This window comes from Cynocephalus volans, chromosome 1 (assembly GCF_027409185.1).
Source record: "Cynocephalus volans isolate mCynVol1 chromosome 1, mCynVol1.pri, whole genome shotgun sequence".
NCBI lineage: Eukaryota > Metazoa > Chordata > Mammalia > Dermoptera > Cynocephalidae > Cynocephalus > Cynocephalus volans.
Genome location: NC_084460.1, coordinates 145,431,447 through 145,454,667, shown reverse-complemented (window position 1 = coordinate 145,454,667; position 23,221 = coordinate 145,431,447). Strand labels below are relative to the sequence as shown.

Genomic DNA, 23,221 nt, shown 5'->3' with positions numbered 1-23,221 from the left:
TTAAGAGAGGGGGGTCTAGATGAAGTAGTCACAAAGCCCTTCCCAATAGAAAAAAATTTTTCCATAATACACATGCCTGTGACTCTTATTTATAAAGTCAAATTCTCCTAGGACACTAAACTCTTTTCTAGATGTAAATACGTCAGCTTTCAAATCTTCTTTGGGCCAGGAGATAAGACTGGCTCTCCCTCAGTTGAATATAGTACTGCCCCAAAATCAAGAGTTTAGAAAAAAAAATCTGACTCCAATATAAATTTTATATATTGAAAATTCCCCTTCATACATATACACCCCAGTAAAACAAATTAAATACAATATACACAATGGGAAATAAAATCCTAGAATAGGTGTCAATGACATGGTTGTTTTCCAGCATTATTCTACCAACTTGTCCTCCTAGAGATTTTCTTCTCTTTATTTGAGATGAATCTGTGCTGGGTCTGCCTGTGTATCTTCCTCTTATGGAGTCTTCTGAGTGTAGAGAAAAGGAAGTCTGGTCCATGTCAGACTCAGTGTCATAGTAACAACCGTCAAAGGCCATAGTTTGAACTGTATCAATATTGTACATTCCAGAAATCTGTTAAAAAGATGTTTTTAGTAAGTCATGAATATGGTTTTATGAATAGGAATTACAGTAAAAATGTAAGCAATCAGATTTATAAAAATAATTTAAATAAATGCTAAGAATGTTTTCTTTATTTGAAAGAATAAAATTCTGATTTTGCTTCTGGTGTCTGACTAAAAGTCATTTTAATAATAAATGGAAAACATCATCTTACAGATACTGTTTTTAGTAGGGATTTAGCAAAGAAGTTTATATTTATTCCCATAGAGATATCTGAGCATCATACAAGTAAATTTACACATCTATAATGTCAGTGTTTCCTAACTTAGTCCTGGCTTGATAGATTGTTACACCCCATGTATGTTTTCCCTTTTGATTCTGAGTAGTATAAATGGTTTGCCACAAGCTTGTGAGTTGAAGCTGAAGATGATTTATCAGAACAGCAATATAAACCAATTGGATTTGCTTTTCAACTAATTTTTCCTTTTTAGAGAGAATATAGCAATATGCCTAGTCAGTGTGTTTTTTTGTCCAAAAACAGAGCTCTATCACCTGGTGATCCATTTATGCTTAAATTGGGGATGGGATAGGGAATGATTTTTAACCTCTCTTTTTAAATGCAAATTGGCCAGGGCTTCCCATTTTTGCTTAAAAGCACCTATAAATGATGCTAACATAGCTCAATTAAATAATATGAAATTGGTTTATTTTTCTGAAGGAGCAAATTTTCAATGCATTCTGGCTCCAGTGCCTGATTAAACTAAATTTTTCTTTAAGGTTTTACTCTGAGGGAGATAGCAGTTCTCACTGGTATAGAGCAGTGCCTATGAAGCAGCTGTTACTAATGGCTTTTGGAGAAAACAAAATCACTTCTTGATCTATATGGAAGTTAAAAAAATAAACAAATATGGAGAGGCTACAACTGGAGAAAAGTATTCAGAATTCAAATCGGAGGCTTTAGAATAAATTCTGCCAAAATGTGTACTTGGTTCATAGTGATCTAAAAATCTAATATTTTACTGAATTCAAAGACATGGAGACTATTTGGTGCAGCCGGTGAACTAGCCAGGGACTCATACTTGAGTTATGTTGTCCCTTTTTGTTTTAATTGTAGAAATTTTTCTATATAAAATGAAAATGGACAAAATAAACACGAAATGAGATCAAGACTGAGTAACTTCAGATAGCCAATAATATTAATAATATATTCAACTCTGGATATGAAGATAGAATAAATATACACAGTCCCTTCAGTGGTCTCCCTGGCGACCCAGAGCAGTACTGAGCCATCTCATCAGCCTTCCACTTTTCTATCTTAACAAAACCATCGTTAGTGTGTTAAAGAAGACGTATCTTCTCTGAAGAGCAAGGGCACCATTTTCTTTCTCCATTATGATAATCTAGAACTATTTATATATTTGATCATATCTTGCAATCCACAATCTGTCAATAGGCTGCTATTTTCCACAGGTTTATAAGTTGGTTGTCTCAATGGAAACAGTTTTAAAACTGGTCTTTAATTTTTCACTTGAGCCCACAAATAGGCACATAGCTGAGGCATAGTAGATCTACACTATAGATTTGACTGTTTCAAACTGAGTTTTAGGTCCTGGAATGAGAAAAATATTTGGATGAAGGGAGGCTGTCCTTTCAGGGAGAGCCCTGCATTATCCAGCTTTGCTCATCACCAAGAGTACATATATTTAAGTCAGTGATGTAATATTAGTGAACTCTCCTGCTATAGATCTAAGCAATGCTCTCCAAACTGCTTTATCAATAACAAAAGTAACCTCATTGTATCCATTTTTCTGGCTCCCACATCTGGCTGTCTCTCTAAAACTGTTTCCAACTCAGGTATAGAAGAGAGGTGTCATTGATTAGCCTCCAAGCCTACAGACATATCCTTGTACACTGCCCCTTGCTAGGACATCCTAGCCCTTCAAAGGCCTCTCATCTCAGTCAGCCTGTTTTTACTGTCCCTATTGAAACTCCTATTCCTTCAGAGTGGGTGCTCTGGGCACAAATCACAATAAGAACTTACATTTGGATAGCACTTTATATCTGCAAAGGTTTCAGAACCATTTATTATATCACTTGATCTTCACATTAGCCCTGTGAGGTAAACAGGGAAGAAATGCCACCACTGTTCAGACGGAGAGGAGGTTTGGGAGACTCAGCCTGGAGCACAAAGCTAGGAAGTGGTGGGATTCAGTTTGCTATTCTTCCTTCTCTGACTCCAAATCACTTCTTCATTTCATCTTACAAATATATAAATGGCAAGTAGAACATTTCTTTGAGATAACTGCATTTTTTTTTTTGAGATAATTGAGGTTACTGAGAATGGTGGCTTGGGGGCTTGGGGACGGGGAAATGGGGAGTTTAATGGGTATAGAGTTTCAGTTTTGCAAGACGAAAAGCTCTGGACATCAGTTGTACACAATGTGAATATACTTAACACTATTGAACTGTACACTTAAAAATAGTTGAGATGGTAAATTATAAGTTACATGTACACACAACTAAAAATTTAAAAAAATTTTAAAAAGGAGGATGCTTATTAACCCAAAAGAATCTCTTCATAGTGATACACAAGAAGATTGTATATAACACCATCAAAAGAAAAAAAAAATCAGTGTGGATGGTTGTTTTGTGTGGCAGGTGCGGTTGGGGAGATGTAGATATTTTGGAGTCAAAGTACCTGATAAAGGTGGGCCAAAATGACTGCAGTGCCTATTTTTTTGATTAACTACTCCCCACATAAATACAGAACAAAACAAGAACAAAATTCTGTTTTTCTTTATGCATTTTTTCCTGTCACACCACAGATTATCCAGACCATTGCTCTTCACAGTGTGGGTCATGGGCCAACAGCATCAGTATCACCTGGAGTTTGTTAGAAATGCAGAGTCCTGGGTTTTACCCCAGACCTGCTGACTCAGAGTCTTAACATGAGCCCGGGTGATGCATGTGCATCATGGTCACAGACTGGTCTAAAAGCCCCTGGTTTCCTCACAACTGCATGGCATTCCCTGTGGGTATGTATGAGACAGGCACACGTAGCCACATGCTGTCAACAAAAGAAATTGAAGCATCTGCAATAAAATAAAATCAGCTCCGATTAGAGCTTTGACACAAAGGATATAAAAGAAAAGAATGAGGTTAGCATTCCAGGAGATCTTAATTGCAATTGCAGCTCTGTTGGCTTTGAATCTTTTGGCAAATCACCTTACTTCACTAAAACTCTGCTTCTTCATTTACGAAATAGAGATAATAGTTTCTGCAAAACCTACATTGGGAAGCTGATTTGAAGGTTTATTGAGAGAAGAGGATATAAAAACACTCTGAAAGTATAAAATGTTCTCACTAGAAGTATAAAAAATATTAACTAATGTTTGGGGTGTGTATAAGTGCTCATGTAAGAACATCAAACCAATGTGAGTACATTTCATTGAAGTTATGTATGTATGTGCATGTACACTATATATATAAACCCATACATATTCTACATACATATATGTTTTTGTGTGTGTACATATATATATATATTTTAAGTGAAGTATAGCAAATGAATGAATCAGTTAGGCTTCTGAAATATAGTATCTTATGTCAGTTCTCATAAGAGCTGAGAGCTGGTCCCCAAATCCTTTGTAAAACAAAGCAGGTAGAGAGAAGTTTATCCACATTTATTAAGCAATGTCGCAAAAAAAAACATGTGATAACATGTAGAGCCCAGAAGGCACCTTAGTCCTAGGAAGTTGTGAAGAGAAGAAGCTTCCTTTATGCTCTACGACTCTGCCAAGTGGCAAGAAAAGAAAAATAAAACCTGGATCTTGGTGGAGAAAAGCATGTCATTTATTGGTTGAGGGCACAGCCTTTGGAGTTAAGGAGACCCAGAAGCAAAGCCTGATTCTTCTTTAGCTGAGTGACCTTGGCCAATTTACCACCCATCTGCACTTGTTTCACCTCTGTGAAATGAGTGAGGGTAATAAAACCAGACCTCTCAGGGTTACCAGGAGAATTAAATGACATAATATATGTTAGGTGGTTGGCATAATGCCAATGTATAATAAACATTCATGACATGTTAGCTATAATTATTATTATTATCATTATCATCGTCATCCACCTGAAAGGATTTGGTTTGGACATGAACCCCTTCTACTCAAGGGGTACGGTCAGGGGAGAGGAGTAGGCTGAGGGAACCCCTGGTAAAGATGAGCAAGGATGCTGAGGAAACCAGCCAGCACAGAATATTGAAACTTCAAGTTCAATATTAAATGGTCACCATTCTGTAAGCTTGGCTGAGGCATACGGACTTAAACACAAGGGCTTGTAAATGCTGTCAGGAGAGGGTGAGAGACGACTATAGTCCTTTCCACACTCTGAAAGGGATGTGATAGTCAAAGCAAGGCTGTACCTTCTCTGTCTTCTTGACTTGTTTCTGCTCTTCCACTGTGGTGAGGTAATTCACGGCTGCATACTCAATGACTGACAGCAGCACAAAGAGGGAGCTGACCCACAAGTACACGTCCACGGCCTTCACGTACGACACCTGCGGCATAGAGGCACTCATGCCGGTGATGATCGTGGACATGGTCAGCACTGTGGTCATTCCTGCCATTAGAGAATAGTGAGAAGCTCAGTGACATAGCCATTTAGTTCCAGATCTGGTGCTGTATCCTACCAGCTGGCACATTTCTAGAACAAGATCAACCTGGTGATCCAAGAGGGAGGGAAATCCGCATGTTAACCTAGTACACACCACGCGCCGAAGCAAGAAGCTCTCCTGGGACGTTTCTTTCCACCTCTTTTTCTTGCCCTACCCTTATTGTCCTCAATGCTTCCTTTCCTCATTTAAAGACTTTACAGAGTCCCACAGGTGAGCTTCTCGCCCTCTTCTAACCATCCAGAAAGGTAAAAATGTGTTCATTTAAAAATTCTTCTGGGAAAAAAATTCCAAAATCATTTCCACTAACCTTTCCCACTATTTCACAACGTTGACTGTAGAAATTGTCTTCACGTCTACCTTTAGCCTTTCATGCTTTAGGAGGAGCACATTTCTTCTTGAGTGGTCTTTTGTAGCATTAAAAGGTTGCTATTTTCCATCTTATTCTTTCATCGAGAATACTTAAAAGCCATCATTATTCTCTTTGCCTAAAACCGTGGCCTCACTGAAGTCAGACCATAAAGTGTGCCAGTGGAGGCTCAATCCTTGTAAGCATTCATAGAGCAACTGCTAAATTCCAGTCACTTTTCTATGCCTCCTCTCTTTTCCCTCCCCCTTTCCCTGCCCTCCCCTGCCTTTTTCTTTTCATTCTCTTCCTGTCCCCTTTCCTTCTTTGTTCTCTGGCATGAGCTCAGAGGTGAGGAAATCAGGGTTCTGGGGACAATGCAGAGAGAAATGACTGGGATTTCCTTAGTAAAATGCTGCCTGTGGGGAGGGCCATTCCATATCTACACTAATTTCTTGGAGGGATATGGCAAGTGTACTGCCTGGAGAGAAAGCACAGTACTGTAAATATTTGAAATGTACACTGGCATGGTTTTATTTCTTAACTTCCCACTAGGGAAGTACAAATGGAATCTTTAGTGATTTTGTAAGTTGTGAGGACATTTTAATGTCAACAGACAGAGTCCCAAACAGCAGGAAGAGCACGGTGGTTTATTCCTAAATGTACAGACACAGCACATAGATGGCTTTCACCAACACATTTCTACCCTTTCTACAAGAATTCTGTGAGGTTCTCATCAGAGGCAGCCCCATATCAAACACAACGATACTATAGAGCCATTCGGTTTCAAATGCAGTTTTTAGTTTGTGTGATCAAGAGCAGCACAACGAGGCAATTTGACAGTCACCACGGGAGGGCCTGGAACCTCACCTTCTCACTGACTTGAAGTCCAGAGTAAGAAACCTAAGTGCTGTTCTAGCTCTTAACATCAAATACAGGCCTCAATCTCACTGAGTCCCAAGTTTACCTCAACCACGGTAATATCAGCAATCTGCATTAACAGTGAACGCTGTTTGCATTCCTTGGCTCTAAAACATTCTTGCTACATCTCAAACATGGAGATGTGGAATTTTATTGACATTACAGTTACAGCTGAAGCCAAGATTATTAAACAAAACCCACTTGCTTTTATCAAATATTTATCTACCACACCTAGGTAGATATCATTAGCCACATGTTGCAGAAAAGAAATATGAGCTGAGAGTTGCTAAGTAGCCCACATTTTGTCAGGAGCAGGATTCAAACCTTTCCCTGAGTCCAGAGCCTGTGCTTTGTACATGCAAAACTGCTGCTTCTCATTCTGGACCTGTAAAGGAAATTTCCTTCTGCTTTTTCTGGACCTGCAAAGGAAATTTCCTTCTCTATAAGTGGAGGATCTCTGAGACAAGATGCTGTAAAATTGAGCATAGAGTTATGTCAAGAGGCACAAAAAAGGTACTTTGTGCTTTTTGACTGGCCAAAAGTCATATTTCGATATTTTACTGGTAGAAACTGAAGGAATCCTGAACTAACATTTCTATTTGGTAGCTTATCCCATTAGTTTAAAAATTTAAAAATGTCTTCTCTTACTGGTTTTCTAAGATATGTAAGATAGAACTTGATTTATATTTTTTTTCAGTAGACAGTAATATGGGGCTCAGTGAAGAAAATAAAGTTCAGAACAAACACCCAAGTGTACGTGCCAGAAAGATCTCATCTTATATTTGAAATCGATGACTGATGGGCTAAGAAGAAGGAATTGCATTATCTATATTTGCCAGAGAGCAATGAACTATATCAGTCATTTTCTTTAAAAGGGTGTTTAGTCCAACTAATTTACTATAGCTTTATTTATTTTAAAACCAGCATTCTAGATTTTCCTTATTTACAATGAGCAATATATATAAAAAATACATAAAAGAGTTAGAGAGCGGGGAGGAGGGACTTTTGTGTAGGGGGAGTAAATGATGAGAAAACGAATATATAAATTCCTACAGCAATGGAACTTGAAGTCAGGAGTATTACAGCTACATTAAACACACTTACTGTGTCTTGAGCCAACCCTCAGAAATACATTAATCTTGACAAATAGTACTCCTTCCAAACCCATTAAAGTTAACATCCCAATAAAGGAGTTTTGAATTATAGGAAGTGACTGTTCAGTCAAAGAAAGATTGTGTGTTGAGATTAGAGAATTATCCTCCCACCTAATATTGCTGTGCACAGTTAGGAAAGAGTTAGGAGAAAATATTTCGTCTGGCCATTTGATTCAACTCTCCTGAGCCTTTGCGGCTTCACCATATTAACTTTTAAGGACGTGCATGGGGTCCTAAGAACCCTTTAATCTGGGGAGAAGTATTCATTTTTGTGTTTCATTGGATATTTTTGTCTATACAAGTTTGAGAGGTTTGTTGACTGGTGTCATCACTGTAGGGCAGACAGGCATCACTTACAGAACTATTGAGTTTGTTCATCCCTTCAGTAGCTGTGCTGAGGGTAGTTCTTTTGGAGGGAAGGGATATCTACATTCACATTCAAATGAGTAAACATATTTGCCCTACAGGCCTACGTAGAAAAAAAAAAACATTAAGTGATATGAGGGAAAGGAAGATGGGCTGGATATTCCAACACTGCTCTATGTTCAGAATCTAACAACCATTTCCCGACAAAGGTGGTGCCAGAGTCCAGTGACTATTATTAGAAGTTCTGGTAACCTCTGTAATGGTTAAATGATTTGCTCTTATCCAGTTCCCTAAGTATTCACTTTTCCAGGCATATGGCATATCTTCTGTTAGGAGACATTTTTGTCTATGAGCGATGACAGGCCTGAAAGCCTTGATTGCCTTCCTCTGCCACATCTGGTTCCCAGTAAATGCCCCCATTACTTAATGCATTATGCAGGGAATGGCATACCCCACATATAGGGGACAAGCAAGAATGATCGGGATAAGGAAAAAGGAGGGAGGTAGAAGAGTGAGGAGAAAGTATAATCCTTAAACAACATTATAACTGTCTCATGCTCTCTCCACACCAAATCGAATGGAGAGATAGAGTATTTCTGACCCATCACACATTCTACGTTAGCTATAATCTTTTATGAGAATTGCCTAATCACAATTGGTACTTCTATACTAATCAGCATCTATTGTTTTTTACCTGAAACATGAGAAATATGGGAGGGTTTTAACTAGCAAATGAATCACCCTTTATTGTTTGCAGTTAGTAACTAAAAATAGGTATTAAAAACATGGGGGGCTAAGCACTGGCAACTTAACAACTATGTATTAAGCATAAAATGTGTGCGGGAGGGCACTGTGCTAGTCACTGAGGGAACAAAAAGATGGCAATAATGATCCTTGTCCTTGAGGAGCTCACATTCAATAGAGGAGACAAGATAAGCTACCCCTGCCCCACAGCTAAACACAAGATAGAGGAAGCAAGGTGCCTTAGGAGACTTACGAAGTGCCACGTGGTTCAAGAGACCATGTGTGCTTGGAGCTATCAGTAAAGGCTTCTGGTTGCTAAGAAATGGCAGGATTTTGACAAAGACAGGTAGGAAGGGCATTCTAGGCAGAGTGGGTGCCCCTTTCTCTGGAAGACACACCTCAAACCATGACTCATGGTGCTCGGGCTGGATTCTTGCCCCCTACTTCTCTCTCAGTCAGATACCACAAAGCCTTGAAAGAGGTGCTGGGTAGGTAGGTGACTACTAGGACAATCCAGAGGAAAGGTAACAAAGATCACATGAGTGGCTAAGTCAGAAGAAATAAAAAAGGGATGCTAAGCAGATGTGAGGGCTTTTTGTGGAGAAGACAGACTCTAAAGATTTAGATACCTTACAGCCACAGTTCTCAAAGTGTGAGCTGAAGACCCCTCAGGGTCTCCAAGACTTTTTCAGAGTATTTGTGCAGCAAATAAGTTTGACAATAATACTAAGACATTATTCACCTTTTTCACTGTGCTAGCATTTACACCGATGGTGTAAAAGCAATGGTGGGTAAAAATGCTGCTGCCTTGGGATGAATCAAGGCAGCAGCACCAAGTTGACCTAGTAGTCACTGTATTTTTCACCTTCCAGCAGTCACAGTAAAAAGAAAAGTCAGTAAAATTTGTTAATTTTATTAAACCATAACCCTTGAATGCATGCCTTTTTAACATTTTGGTTGATTAAATGAAAAGTAAATAGAAAGCACTTCTGCATTTCTGAAAGTACGAAGCCTGTCTTGAGGAAAAGCACTCAGGTGCTAGAGTTGGAGTTGTGAGCTGAACTCAATGCTGTTTTAAATGGAACATTATTTTTACTCAGAAGAACAACTGAAGACAAACTATGGTTGTCCAAATTTGGGAATTTGGCAGACATTTTCTCAAAACTGAGCAAAGTAAACCTATCACTTCAAGTAAAACAACTAATGGTGTTAGCTGTCAATGATGAAATTTGAACTTTCAAGTCAAAACTAGAATGTTACCAAACTTCTATTCATCATTATGACTTGAGAACTTCTCAATACTTAAAAACTTTTTTGATGAGATTAGTGGTGATACTAATTAATGTGATTTTTTAAATATAGTATAATGAATTACATAAACATTTGGAAGATCTGTATAATTCAGTGAACCAATATTTTGCAAATGACCAATGCATGGTTAAAAATCTATTCAAAGTGAAAGATAGACCAATGAATTTTAATTCAACAGAGCAGAAAAAATTTGTTGACATGGTTTCAGACAACACACTGCACTAATCTATAAGGAACTATCACTTGCTGAGTTTCACTATCATGTGAAGGAAGACTATTCACAATTATCTGGAAAGACTATTAAAATACTACTCCTTTTTCCAACTACATATCTGATGCGGCCAGATTTCTCCCTATATTTCATCCAAAACCCATTGCGATAGACAGAATGAAGAAGCAGAGATAAGACTCCAGTTGCCCTCTATAAAGCCAGGCATTAAAGGCATGCAAAAATGTAAAACAGTGCCACTCTTCTCACTAAACATTTTTTGGAAAATCGATTATGTTTCACACAATATGTTATCATGTTAACTTGTAAGGAGTTTGTTTTTAGATGAATTAATAAATGTTTTTTAAAATTTTGTTTTAATATCTAATATGGCTAATAATGATAGATATAATTCACAAAAACGAAAGCGCTCTGGAGTCCACAATAATTTGTAAGAGTGTAAACGGGTCCTACAGCCAGAGGTTGAGAGACACTGCCAAAGAATAAGAAGGAAGTTAAGGTTTCTGATATAAAAGACTCAGTGAATTGGAGGGTCCTTAATAGAATGAGGAAAGTAAAGAGAACGAGGGGGATGGAAAATGGGAGGAGATAGTAGTTTGCTCGGTCCTGAACGTGCTAAGTGCTCGTAGTACCTGAAGGTAAGTCCAGCAGGCAACTGGAAACACTCATCTGGGACTTGAGAAAAAGATTTGAGACAAGGACAGAGATTTGGGATTTACTTTCATAGAAATAGTAGTTGGAAACAAGAGGCTCAAAGCTGAGCAAATCCTTGGCTAAGAGTTACCCATATTTAAGGAGTAGAAGAAAAAATAAAAAGCAGGAAAGAGAAGGAAAGAAAGCCTATAGGAGGAGAAGAACTAGACAAGTGCAGAATAATGAAGACTAATATACTGTTTGTATGTTTGGTTTTACCAAACATGGAGGGCCAGGCATCCAGCTCGGCAGTTGATATGAATTCTCCCATTTAACTCTCACAGTGACCTTTAGAAGGTAGTATTAATAATCTCATTTTGCAGAAGAGGAAGATGAAGCTGGACTCTTGACCACAACACTGTTCTGAATCTGGAGAGTACGCTTAATAATGTCAATTGCTGTGGAGAAGGTGAAGGAGGGAACAGCTGAGCAAAGGCAAGTGGGAATAAGAGAACAGGCAGTCGTTGGGGCTTCTGGAGAATTGGGTAGCACAGCATTTGGGAAGAGAGAGTAAAGCGAGGGGAGAGTATTTTTGAAAAAATTTAAATGTGTTAGGAAGCAAAAGCCTGAAAGGATAGCAATTTTATAGGAATACTGCAGTTCTCTTTATTTAAAAAAAAAGAGAAAGATGGGCACTTATGGTTTGCATAATATTTTACATAAATCTGCATAGCAATTTCCTAACTCTAAGGGATCAGATGTAGAAACAAGAAGCATGGAATTTCAGGGTCAAATGAAATGTGTTTCAGTGTTCTCCATGCACTCCAACCTGCCATGGAGCTAGCTCTTACTGCTGTCATTTTCACGGTATAAGAGCAGAGCAGTCAGCTTTAGGAATCTGATTGAAAGTCATGTTCACAAACCTTTAGAGACTGAGTGCCTTTCTCCTCCTGTCTTGGGGCCTGGCAGTGTGCCCCCAGTCTCCTGCTCGGGTCTATGCTGCCCCACTGCAGTACTGAGGTCAGGGCACAGATGCTCTGATGTGAAGTAACAGTCAGAATAATTTAATTACTCATTCAGATGGTATTTTTTCCTTGAAGATATTCAAGCCTCAAATGCTTGTAGATTAAAGCTTTTAAGGGGGAAAGAGGTGAACAAATTATTAATATTAATAATTTATGTCTTTCAAATGATCTTTCAAAGTATGCATATAATTTATGAACATTGACATAGAAACCACCCTTTCTGGAATGAATTGTGTGGTAATTATAATGATTGTGAACCACTTATAACAATCTTTTCTCTAGATAGAGCATTATGGGTGAACGAACAGAATCAAATAAAATGAGGAAGCTCTGCCCCAAACCAGCCGAGAAGGCAAGTGGAACTGACTCTTGGGTTCTCATTAAGTGACATGCCATCGCAGTGCTTAGCTTGGCGTCTCCCACTTTGTAAGGATTCAATAACTGCTAAGTGGGTGTGAAATGGCTCACATAAATCAGTGTGTGACAGTGGCAAGATAGAGTAGACAATCTCCCCTGCGTAGTGACTTAATGAGCTGGCAATCTCTCTTCACCTGAAATCTCTTGCCAACTAAAGTGCCGCTGCAGTACCTAAAATTCCACTGTGATTGACTCTGATTTCAGCCTTTGGGTTAAGCCCTAATTTCTAGTCAGCACACCTGTTTCCAAATTCAAGCATTTCCCCCACCTCCCTAGTAAGTTATTAAGGCACCAACAGTATAGTAGAAATTAGTTTGAAGATTCTTCCTTCTATGATGTAAGGATTTGTCATGCAAAGCTTAAGGGGACTTGGAATAAGGGATGGGAGGTTTCCTTGAAAGGGAAATGAGACAGATTTTTAAAGTTAGACTGTTTGTGCTCCATAGCTTCACCACCTTTCCTTACTATCATTCAGCTGCAGGTCAGTCAGCACAGCCTTCATCCCCAAAGTCTGGGTTCCCAAGAAAGAGCCCAATTACAATTTCTCTTCGTGCTGTTGAGATAAATACTTTAACCAAAATATGCATCTCTAACTATCCCTTCTAAAGCACCCCTCTCTTTTCCTCTCCATGTATTACCCATTTTTATTTACCTCCCTCATTCTTTCTCCTATATTAACATTTTACTAAGGTGCAGAAAAATTTACCCAAGGAAACTCTTGCAGGAACTGCTCTTCGGTCAATCCAAAATGAAACCCATGAAAGCATCACCATCAACATGGCCGGAAAATAGGTTTGCAGCACAAAGAAGAAAATATGCCTCCTTAGTACAAAGTTGATGAAAAGCCTATTGTACCAGCCTGTAAGAAAAAGCCAAAGTTTTCATTAGAACAGGCTTCCTCTCAGAAACATCGTACTTAAGGAAATGACCTGCTTCTCTAGACTCCGAGCTCATAAGGGACGTGGAGCTTGACATACTCATCTCTGTCCAACACTGGCTCAGGCACTGGGTCTGGCACTCCATCAATGTTTGTTTGACTAACTGAACTGCAGTCGGCTTAATTACTTGACTCAAAGATTCCACTTAACTTCCACACCTGCACTTCAGGGACATATGATAATAAAATTTTGTGGGATGGCCTTTAAAGATCTTTGTCCACAATATATTGTGTTTACAGTATTTCTGCAGATGGAAAGTCTTCAATACAAGATTGATTACTGCATGAAATAGCCAATGCACCATTTATTAGCTATAACGAATGAAGAGAAACATTTTATCTGAAGGAAAAGATGCAGAATAAGTACTAGGTTATTGGATTCCAATCTGGGATCTAGACAGCTAGGGATTCACAGAGGAGGGAAAAGGGCATCTGTAAACTATTTTTATTGTTTTAAATTCTCAAGGACACCATAATTTGTCTATGATAAATCTACAAAAAAGCAACCAAGTGATAATGTTTCTTTGCTTCTTATTGGAATTATGTAAACTCAGTTGGTAATCTTGATTATTGGTGCTAAAAGCACTAATTGTAATCACATCCACATAGATATTTTGTTCATTTCCCTATTTACTTTGATTGCAAGGAAGTTTAAAGCCAGATTTTCTGACCATCTATAGGACTTCTTGAGTGCTATTAAGTAATGACCACATACCAGGTTATATATAATACCTTATGCTTGTTTTTCATTTTTCTTTCTCACACATTTCTAATTCATATTACCTTGCCTTATTTCACAATAACTGTGATGCCAATCTTAATAAATCTTTATTTACGTAAGGCAATGAATAATGAATGAAGATAAAATATACCTTTCATGAATAAGTGGTAAGATTGATTTTTCTATGATCAATACAGTTCATTTTGAGACAAAATTATTCAAAACACAGGGACTATAGGTTAAAAATTATGAAACAAAAACACAAGTATTGCAAAGGTAGAGAACCCTTCTACTAGACTCAGTAGCAATTTCTTAGGAAATCCAAGATGGAAGTCTTATTAGACAGATGAGATAAATATTAAGGCATTTGACCTAAGAAATGCACCTAGCCAACCCACCCTGGATTGGCGGACTTTATTCCTAGCATCCTATTCTCAATAAAGTGCTCATTATCCTTCTCTTCCTTACCTGGTTCTCTTCGACCATCGGTTGACCTATGCTTCAGGAATACAAAACAATTTCATTACCAGAGGTAATAAAACATACATCACACAGTGCATTCTAAAGTTAAATGCACTGTTATTGTCATGTAAAAAGAAATAAGCCTATGAAAGTAATTCACCAAGAAAGACACTATTAATGTACATAGTTTTCTGTTCATTATTAAGTCTTGAAATAAATTTAGGTAACTGCATCCTTTCTTTACTCATAATTTTCTGAGGAATGATTGTCTTTTGGGAGGATGGGGAGGGGTAACCAGGAAAGAGAAATGTTGCTTTGTCTTGTGATTCTTCTGGAAAAGAAAGTCTAGGGGTGGTATTGTGGTTCAAACTGTAGGCCAGGAGGAGTCCCTTTACCTACCAGGAGAGGTGGACTGCCTCAGAAAGATGCAAAGCCCTCATTTTGGTATTTTTTAGTCTAATAAAGAGTCTAATTCCACTTCCTCTTCCCCTTCTGCCCCACATCTGGGCAAACTAATAAAAAAGCCTGGGTGCACCCTTTGTTGGCACCTGTGTGAAGTTCAAACCATGAAAGTTTCCCCAAAGGGAAATCTCACCTTAGCTCCACCCCCTCACCACTATGAAACCCCATGCTCACTGCCCCATCCTGCTCTCCCAAGCCGTTTGAGACCTACTTGGGAGCCTGCCCTGCTCTCTCTTGAAAGCCTTGTTCTGTGAGTAATACATCTCTTCATAACCTTTTGATATATGTATAACATCATCAGTTTTGGCATCTGAATCAAACTCTGTGTGTGTGTGTGTGTGTGTGTGTGTGTGTGTGTGTGTGCGCGTGTGCGTGTGCAGGGGATCCATCTGCCTCTATCAAGTCACCATATGGTAGAAAGAAGAGGAATTAATGAAAGAGAGAGAAGAACTGAAGAGTTGGCAGCCAGGAAAATGGAGAAGAGGGATTGTAATTGAGGAGTTAGTCCCAAGACAAGATTCAAGAAGGTTTTTACACCTAGAGACTGTCACCTCCAATGGCCTTTTGACAGTAAGGCTTCAGTCTGTATTAGAAGGAACAAGACAATGATGTTGGTGAAACTGGTGATGATAGCTACTAACTAATATTGATTGAACACCTACCATATGGCAAACAGTATTCTAAGTTACTTAAATGTATTAACTCACGTAGCCTCACAGCTCTATGAGGTAGAGAGTATTATGAAACCCCCTGAAAGATGAGAAAATTGAAGGTTAGAGAAATTAAGCAACTTTTCCGAGGTCACATTGCTAATAAGTGATAGAGCCAGGGTTTGAACTCAGGCAGTATCTCTCCAGTACTTACATTTACAGCCATTACATTACGTTGTGATAAAGAATAATTATTCAATTCATCCCTTAGGGGCAGGAGTCATTTCTTTTTCCTTTGGTAATCTACAGTGCATGATTTTGAGGAGCATTGAAACAGATGAGGGGGCAGAAGCACTCACCTGCTTGCTAATATTGCCAGGTAGTAGTGGTTTTTGAATGATGGCAATAGTACTGGTGAAGGCAATGCCAACATAAAAACAGGGAGGACCCTGTGGTTCTGCTATAAAATGGAAACTAAGGTTCTATATCTATATTTCTGGATCTTACAACCAGAGCCAGGTGTGCAGTTTTTCCCTACAGCTGATTTGGAAGTGGTGATTTGTAAAACCATAACCACTACCAAAAAAAAAAAAAGTCAAAAATTAGTTTTGATGAAGCTAATATAGTTAGACAGGGCACTAATCTGAGAAAGACCCTTGAGTTTGACTCTCAGGAGACCATGTTTAATAATTCATGGGTAATGTGAGGCAGAACTATCATAATTGTGAACTAAAATAAGTTTCTAACATAATCTTTCTGAAATCTAAAACATGGTTAAATGAATCCAGACATGATTATTAATTTGATATTTGAATACAACTTCCAAAATGCTTTACTTTTGCATTTTTCCTATTCTTAGACCTTATTAGAAAGTGTATATATTGTAAAAAAAATTCAAAAATACAAGTGTTCAAATAAAATACAAAATCTCCCTAATATACACCCACTTCTCAGAGATATTGATTGTGAATCTTTTCAGAAATTTAAAACACACACACACATACTCAGATGTATCTACACATATGAAAGAACTTCAAAAAGTTCATGGAAAGATTTGTATTATCTTCGAGCCTATTTTTCCTTTAACTTTTGGAAATATCCTTTTGTATACACACACACACACACACACATGTGCCTTTCTTCAATAACAAATATGGGATTATATTATATGTATTCTCCTGTAACTTTTTTTTCATTTTAATTTTTTATAGATAACTGTCCATTTCATGCTATGCAAAGCATGCACATTCTAACATAATTCTGTGTTTTCCATTTTTCTTATGAACCAAAATGCTATTTCTTAAAAATGTAACTACACTTGAATCTTAAGGATTTATAGTTCATTTTAAAACACTTAAAAGCATCTTTGAGAGCAGTAAGTTTTTTAACTCAGGTACACTGTCTGGCTTCAAACAGACTCTGACGCATGACCAGAAGATAAAAAAAATCAAGTAGTGTTGGACCTGCGTGGTAGGACTCAAAAAAGCTGATAAGCACAAATAAAGAGACAGCAGAGCCAATGAAATGAGTTAGAGGTGAAGTTAGAATTTGGAAGTGAAATTTAACGTCTTCTTTTTAAGAGGATAGCTTGATGTATATTAATGGATACTTGCCCTTCAAAGTCTGAAAGAAATGTCATTGCTATTATTGTTATATGTGTTGTAGGAGGGAACTTCAAAAAGTTTGTGGAAAAATGGAATTAAAAAATATAAACTTTATTTTTCAACATAAGCTTCAACAAGTTCAAGACACTTTTGTAAGCGATGATACCAGCATTTAGTCCATCTCAAAAGGACAGAAGATCCTGAGAATTTAACCATGTCAATGCAGTCTTTTTTATATTAGGAACTGAAGAAAAATTGGTGCTCTTTAAAGATTTTTTTAAGATTATGAAACAGAAAGAAGTCAGAAGGAGACAAATCAGGACTGTAAGGTGTATGCCTAATGATTTCCCATCAAAACTCTTGCAAAATTTCCCTTGTTTGATGAGAGGAATGAGCAGGAGCATTGTTGTGGTGGAGAAAGACTCTCTGTAGAGCTCTCCTGGGTGTTTTTCTGCTAAAGCTTTGGCTAACTTTCTCCAAACACTCTCATAATAAGCAGATGTTATCATTTTTTGGCCTCCCAGAAAGTCAACAAGCAAAATGCCTTAAGCATCCCCAAAACACTGCTGCTGTGACCTTTGCTTTTGGCTGGTCCACTTTTGCTTTGACTGGACCATTTCCACCTCTTGGTAGCTGTGGCATTGATGGTCCTTTGTCTTCAGGATCATACTGGTCAAGCCATGTTTCATCTCCTGTTACGATTCTTAGAAGAAATGCTTCAGGATCTGGATCCCACTTGTTGAAAATTTCAGTTGAAAGCTAATGTGGGCACAATTAGTTTTGGCACCTATTGAGCAGAAAGTTTGTTCAACTTTAATTTTTCAGTCAGAATTGTGTAAACTGAACCAACTGAGATATAAGTGGTATTGGCTATTATTTTCTGCTATTAATTGCTGGTCCTCTGCAATTAGGCACAAACAAAATTAATTTTTTCCTTTCAAATTGATGGGGTTAGTTTGCTGCTACAGCCTTCGTCTTCTGCATGGTCTTGTCCCTTCTTAAAACGAGTTATCCATTTGTAAACTGCCAAGTTCTATGGGGCACTGTCCCCACAGACTTTTTGTAAAGCATCAGTGATTTCACATTCTTCCACCCAAGCTTCACCATAAATTTGATGTTTCTTCTTGCTTCAGTTAGAACAGAACAGAACTCCTATTGCTCTGATAGGGGCTCTTTTCAAACTGAGGTCTTATTCTTCTTGGCATCTCAAACTAGATTCTGTTCAGACATGTTATAACAAGTTAGTATGAGTTTATTTTGGTGCAAAACATTTTGAAATCCATGCCAAGTTTTTTTCATAATATGCATTTTCCATGAACTTTTTGAAGATCCCCTCATACATATTCTGTGCAGGAAACTATACTCTTAAGAGTTCTGTGCTTCACATGTATCACATTATATTAGCATTGAGCATTTCAAAGTTCTACTCATTATTTATCACGTGCCAAAATTATGAGAGCACTTCAAAAATTTCATGGAAAGATTCATATTATATTTTAATTCTATTTTTCCTCAGTTTTTGAAGTATCCTCATATTTCATTATAGCAATAGTAAAATTAAGAAAAAACCCCTATAAATTATACTTCATACATATCATTGTTCATTGCATAATTCCTTTATTTAAATATTAAATTTAATTTAGGACTAAGAATACTAAAAATTCTGATAAAAATATACCTATATTTATTTAAATAGAAAAAGACAAAGAGAAAAGAAGGAAAAGGAGGAGCAGAAAAATATATCATCATAATAATAGAGTTTATCTTTACGAGATAGGCTTACAAAGGCTTTTTCCTTTAAACTTTTCTGTGGTCTTTTCAAGTTATCTACCATTTATTCATTCATTCAACAATTAGCCTTTGAGCATTAACTATGAGCCAGGGATATATGAGTGCTCAAAACAAATAAATGTGTGCTACTTTTATAATCAGAAAAGGCAATAAAAAACATGATTAAAATTAATAGCATTATTCACTGAGTTCCAAGCAATGTAGACAACTAATGGGGTAAAACAGAGCATTTATTTAGGATCTAAATAGCTAAACTGGAAAGTCATTTAGCTTCTCTGTGGTGTAAATTTTGGTTTGTCTCTTAAAGATGCAGGCTTTTGGAAAGCCACTTGATAACTACTCTCCAAAGTCTACAAACAGAGTGCAGAACCATCGAAGAGAAAAAGCACAAAAGCAGTGTAGGTGGAAGGTTTCTACCCAGGACAGCTGTGAAACGCAGGGGCAATTGTCAGTATACTATCTGGTCTGAACATAGCTTCACTGAATCTGAAATAATATTTCTGCTTAACTTCACCCAAAATACTAATAACTAGCAGGGGAATGATGGTGGGGAATGGAGAGTGGTGGAGGAGAACAGAAGGAGGCTGCTTCTAACTTCAGTGAGTAGGGATCATGCATAACTTTAAGAAGTGCTTTGGATAAATGTTGCCAATTCAAAAATATATGTTATAGTAAACAGTGTACACTATAGGCCCAATTTTGAATGGATTTTCTATTTGCGTCAGTGATGCATTTTATTGATTGATTCATTCAGCTGATTTTTACTGAGCACCTCTCACGTACCAGCCATATTCCAGGAGCCAGGAAAGAAATTGTGAGCAAGGCAGACAGATTCTCTGTCCTCTTTCTAGGGAGGTAATAAAGTGGTCAAATAAATACATGTTTCATGTAATGGTAAGTTGTGGAATATACTAAAAAGCATATGTACTTCACAGGGCCTGGTTTTCCAAAGTCTTGCAGTTTCAAATATTGACCTTGCGGAGGACTGGAAATTTTTCTCAGGCTATAAGTCTCTGGTGTAAGATAAAGATTTATGGCACAGCAAGGTTGCTGGCTCAAGGACAGACTAGTTACTGATTGTTATGTAAAGATACTGAGAAATTGCTGTAAGAAGGAATGTTTGCTAAGATCAAGCTTGTGTTGATAGGACCACTTAATTGCCTTACTGGAATGTCATCTGGCTTGCTTCACTGAAACTTTCCAGCCTATATGGTTAAACTATAACCCCACCTATGTTTTCTTCCTGTAACTTCCTGGAAAATAAATCCAGGAAGAGAACCCAAATTCAGGGTTAATTTCCCAAGGAAGGGTTGCCTCCCGCTGGAAAATAAATCCAGGAAGAGAACCCAAATTCAGGGTTAATTTCCCAAGGAAGGTTTGCCTCCCGCTGGAGGGTCCCAGGGAAGTTAACCACTTCGGGGCTTCTCACTGCTCAGAAGAGATGGGCTTTGAGTAATCCTTTGCATCTCCGTCACCCAGGGGAAGTGGGGTGACAAATCCATGGGGGGGCGAAGCAACACAAAGCAACAGCAAGTGCTATATAGACAAATAGGATAAGGAATGGTGAGGGAGAAGGCCTATTTTAGACAGCATGGTTAGGAAAGCCCTTTTTTGATCAAAGCTCTGAATGAACCAAGGGAGCTGGCCATAAGAAGATGAAGGAAAAGCATTCCAGGCACAGGGAGGAGAAGGCCAAAGCGGAGGACCACAGCTGAAACGAGATGTTCAAGCGAGAAGGCCGGTAGGGAGAGAGTAGGACGTGGTGCAGAGAGCAGGGGTAGTGGGTGAGGTCAGAGCATTAGGCAGGAGACAGATCACATTGAGAAGCATGAATTTTGTTATAAGTGTAATGGAAAAACACTAGAGGGTTTTGAGCAGGGAAGAGTTTGATTTTTATGTTTCAAAAGATCACTCTGTCTGCTGTATTAACAGCAGACTGGAGGGGCCAAGAGGGAAAGCCAGGCATCTAGTTAGAGGTGGCTGCATGAGGAGGAGAGAAATGATATATTAGAATGGTGGAGGTGGCTTCCTGTAGGAGAGGGAGGATGTTATTGGACAAATGGGACACTTGTTTGGATTCAGGTCTCTTCACATGTTGTGGTGCTTTGCAAACGGTAGATGTTTAATAAATGGTGATGAATCAGCCATGTAAATAAAATGCTGTACCTGTGCTGCTATAGAAAGCTAATCCACTGGATGCACTGAAGTCTTCAACAAAGAACTGAGAGAGGGATATATGTTCTTCAGTGTTTAAGGACTTGTTTCCGTGTTTCCAATATAGAATTAGATCCTCCTCGTTGTAGGCATCTAAAACAAGAAAATAATATTCTTGTAGTTGGAATTAGCTTTCATAAGCTGCATGAGGTCTATAATCATTTTTTGTAGAGCTCTGTGTCCCAGTGCTGAGTCCAAGGACATGGCCATATTCAGTGCTGAAAAATGTTTGCCAATAGACTGATCACACCCACACCTTCAAAAAGAAAAGAAAAAAAATCCCCCCAAATTAGATCCTGATGACTGATAGAGTGTGGAGTCTTTTCTTGTGCTCACGTGATGAATCAGAACTTTCCAAAGAACTGTTCCCATATCTGAGTGCATTCTCTTGAAATATGAAGCCAGGCCTCAGAGTGATGCCATAACACTGCTCCACAGTCACAGGCCTGACGCCACCATTAGCTCTCCTTAGTTCTGTAGTTCTCTTGGACAGAATTTCAAAATGCGCCCAGCTTGTAAAGAATTTTCTGCTGAAATCAAATAGTGGTATAGAAAGTTTCTAATGGATTTGGGGAGGAGCATCTGTGCAGTAGACATCCTTTGAGATTCCCAGCATTTTAGACTCATTATGGAAAATTGCAGTCACCTTTTAAGCTGTCATATCAAAAATAGCAGATGGGTCAAAGTGATTGACAGGGAGATTTTGACAGGGCTTTGATTAGGGGGTCTGTATCTAGAGCTGGGTTTTTCTGGGAAATCCAAGTATACTTAATGGAGGATTGTGACTCATTCAGGAACACGAATTCCAGAACTTTCCAAATGTGAAAAGTCTGTGTCAGCCTGTATAATAACATTAGAAAGAATGCACCTTTTTAGGGAACTGTTCCTTTATAGCCATTGTGGAAACTGAAGAATATGCAATTATTAAAGCACTTTTTCTTCTGAATCTTCTTATTTCAAAGACAAACTACCATCATCCTTAGTAAAAAAACCCAAAAAACAAAAAAACAAAAATATCAAAAAAAACCCACAACTACTTTGGATGGACATATCAAGATTTAAGAATGCTTGTTAAGAGCACGCTTATTTATATGCAAGTATGTGATGATGTGTTCGGATGATGTGTACTCACTCCATTGGCAAGTAAGACTTACAGCTTTCCAGTTCAAGAGAACAACTTTGAGTGTCAAGAGGAAACTTGCTGAAATCCATGAAGCACATGGCTGAAACTGTTATCCTATAAAAAGAATGAGAAAAAGAAAACCACAGATCATTTAACCATATGGCCAAATACACATGCAACACTGAAGTTCTTATTGTTTGCCTGTTTTGCATGCCTTTCAAGAATAATGCAAAACAGGCATTACTATCTTCTGTACAAATAATCCACAAGAAAGCAAACCCAGGACAGTGGATGATTTGCTTAGACAGAGTTAATGAGTGAATTCCAGTTCTCATAATTGCTTCTGATCTCACCATCTCCTGGTTAGACCCCTCTGTATTTTTCTGGCTCTGATGTCTTCAGAAAAACACACTTCAAAGGGAGAAGACTTTTAAATAGAACTAAATATTTTCTGGTTTTTGGAAGATCCAAACTCAGACTCTAGTAATAAAGGGCTGGGATAGTGGAAATAAAAACCTATAGGTAATGGTTTCCATCACAAAGCAAATTTACCTGAGGAAATTCTCTTTCCAGAAGTGAGGGAAAAGCCTGGAGCATTTTGGGTTATAGATCTGTGTGCACAATGCATAATTCAGGTGCTATTAAGTCAAAAATCTGGCAAATTGATGAAGATTGCTTTTCAAATTTTATATCCTCCTAGATTTTCCCTGGCTTCAGGCAGAAGCTGCTGTACTCTGATCTTTCCTCAGAGTAGAAACTTTGGTACCACAATAGTAGATCAAAGGTTCATAAAAGGCCCCTGAGCAAGCCTGTAAAAAACAAAGGCAACAGATGCTCCTACCCATTGTGCCCCTGAGCTAATCAGAGGACTAGAACCATT

The 23,221-nt window shown here is 38.1% G+C and overlaps 1 protein-coding gene across 1 annotated transcript in view; it reads right to left on the bottom strand.

The window, feature by feature from the left end:
• Nucleotides 1-277: 277 nt before the first annotated feature.
• The window catches only part of GABRR3 (gamma-aminobutyric acid type A receptor subunit rho3), a 47,823-nt gene continuing 24,879 nt past the window's right edge, over nucleotides 278-23,221 (bottom strand). Inside the window, exons 5-9 of the mRNA XM_063075832.1 lie at nucleotides 22,373-22,455; nucleotides 21,171-21,311; nucleotides 13,084-13,236; nucleotides 4,983-5,179; nucleotides 278-577 (exon numbers count right to left, since the gene is read on the bottom strand). Of these exons, the coding sequence (XP_062931902.1) occupies nucleotides 278-577; nucleotides 4,983-5,179; nucleotides 13,084-13,236; nucleotides 21,171-21,311; nucleotides 22,373-22,455 (874 nt within the window). The remainder of the gene's footprint in view (nucleotides 578-4,982; nucleotides 5,180-13,083; nucleotides 13,237-21,170; nucleotides 21,312-22,372; nucleotides 22,456-23,221) is intronic.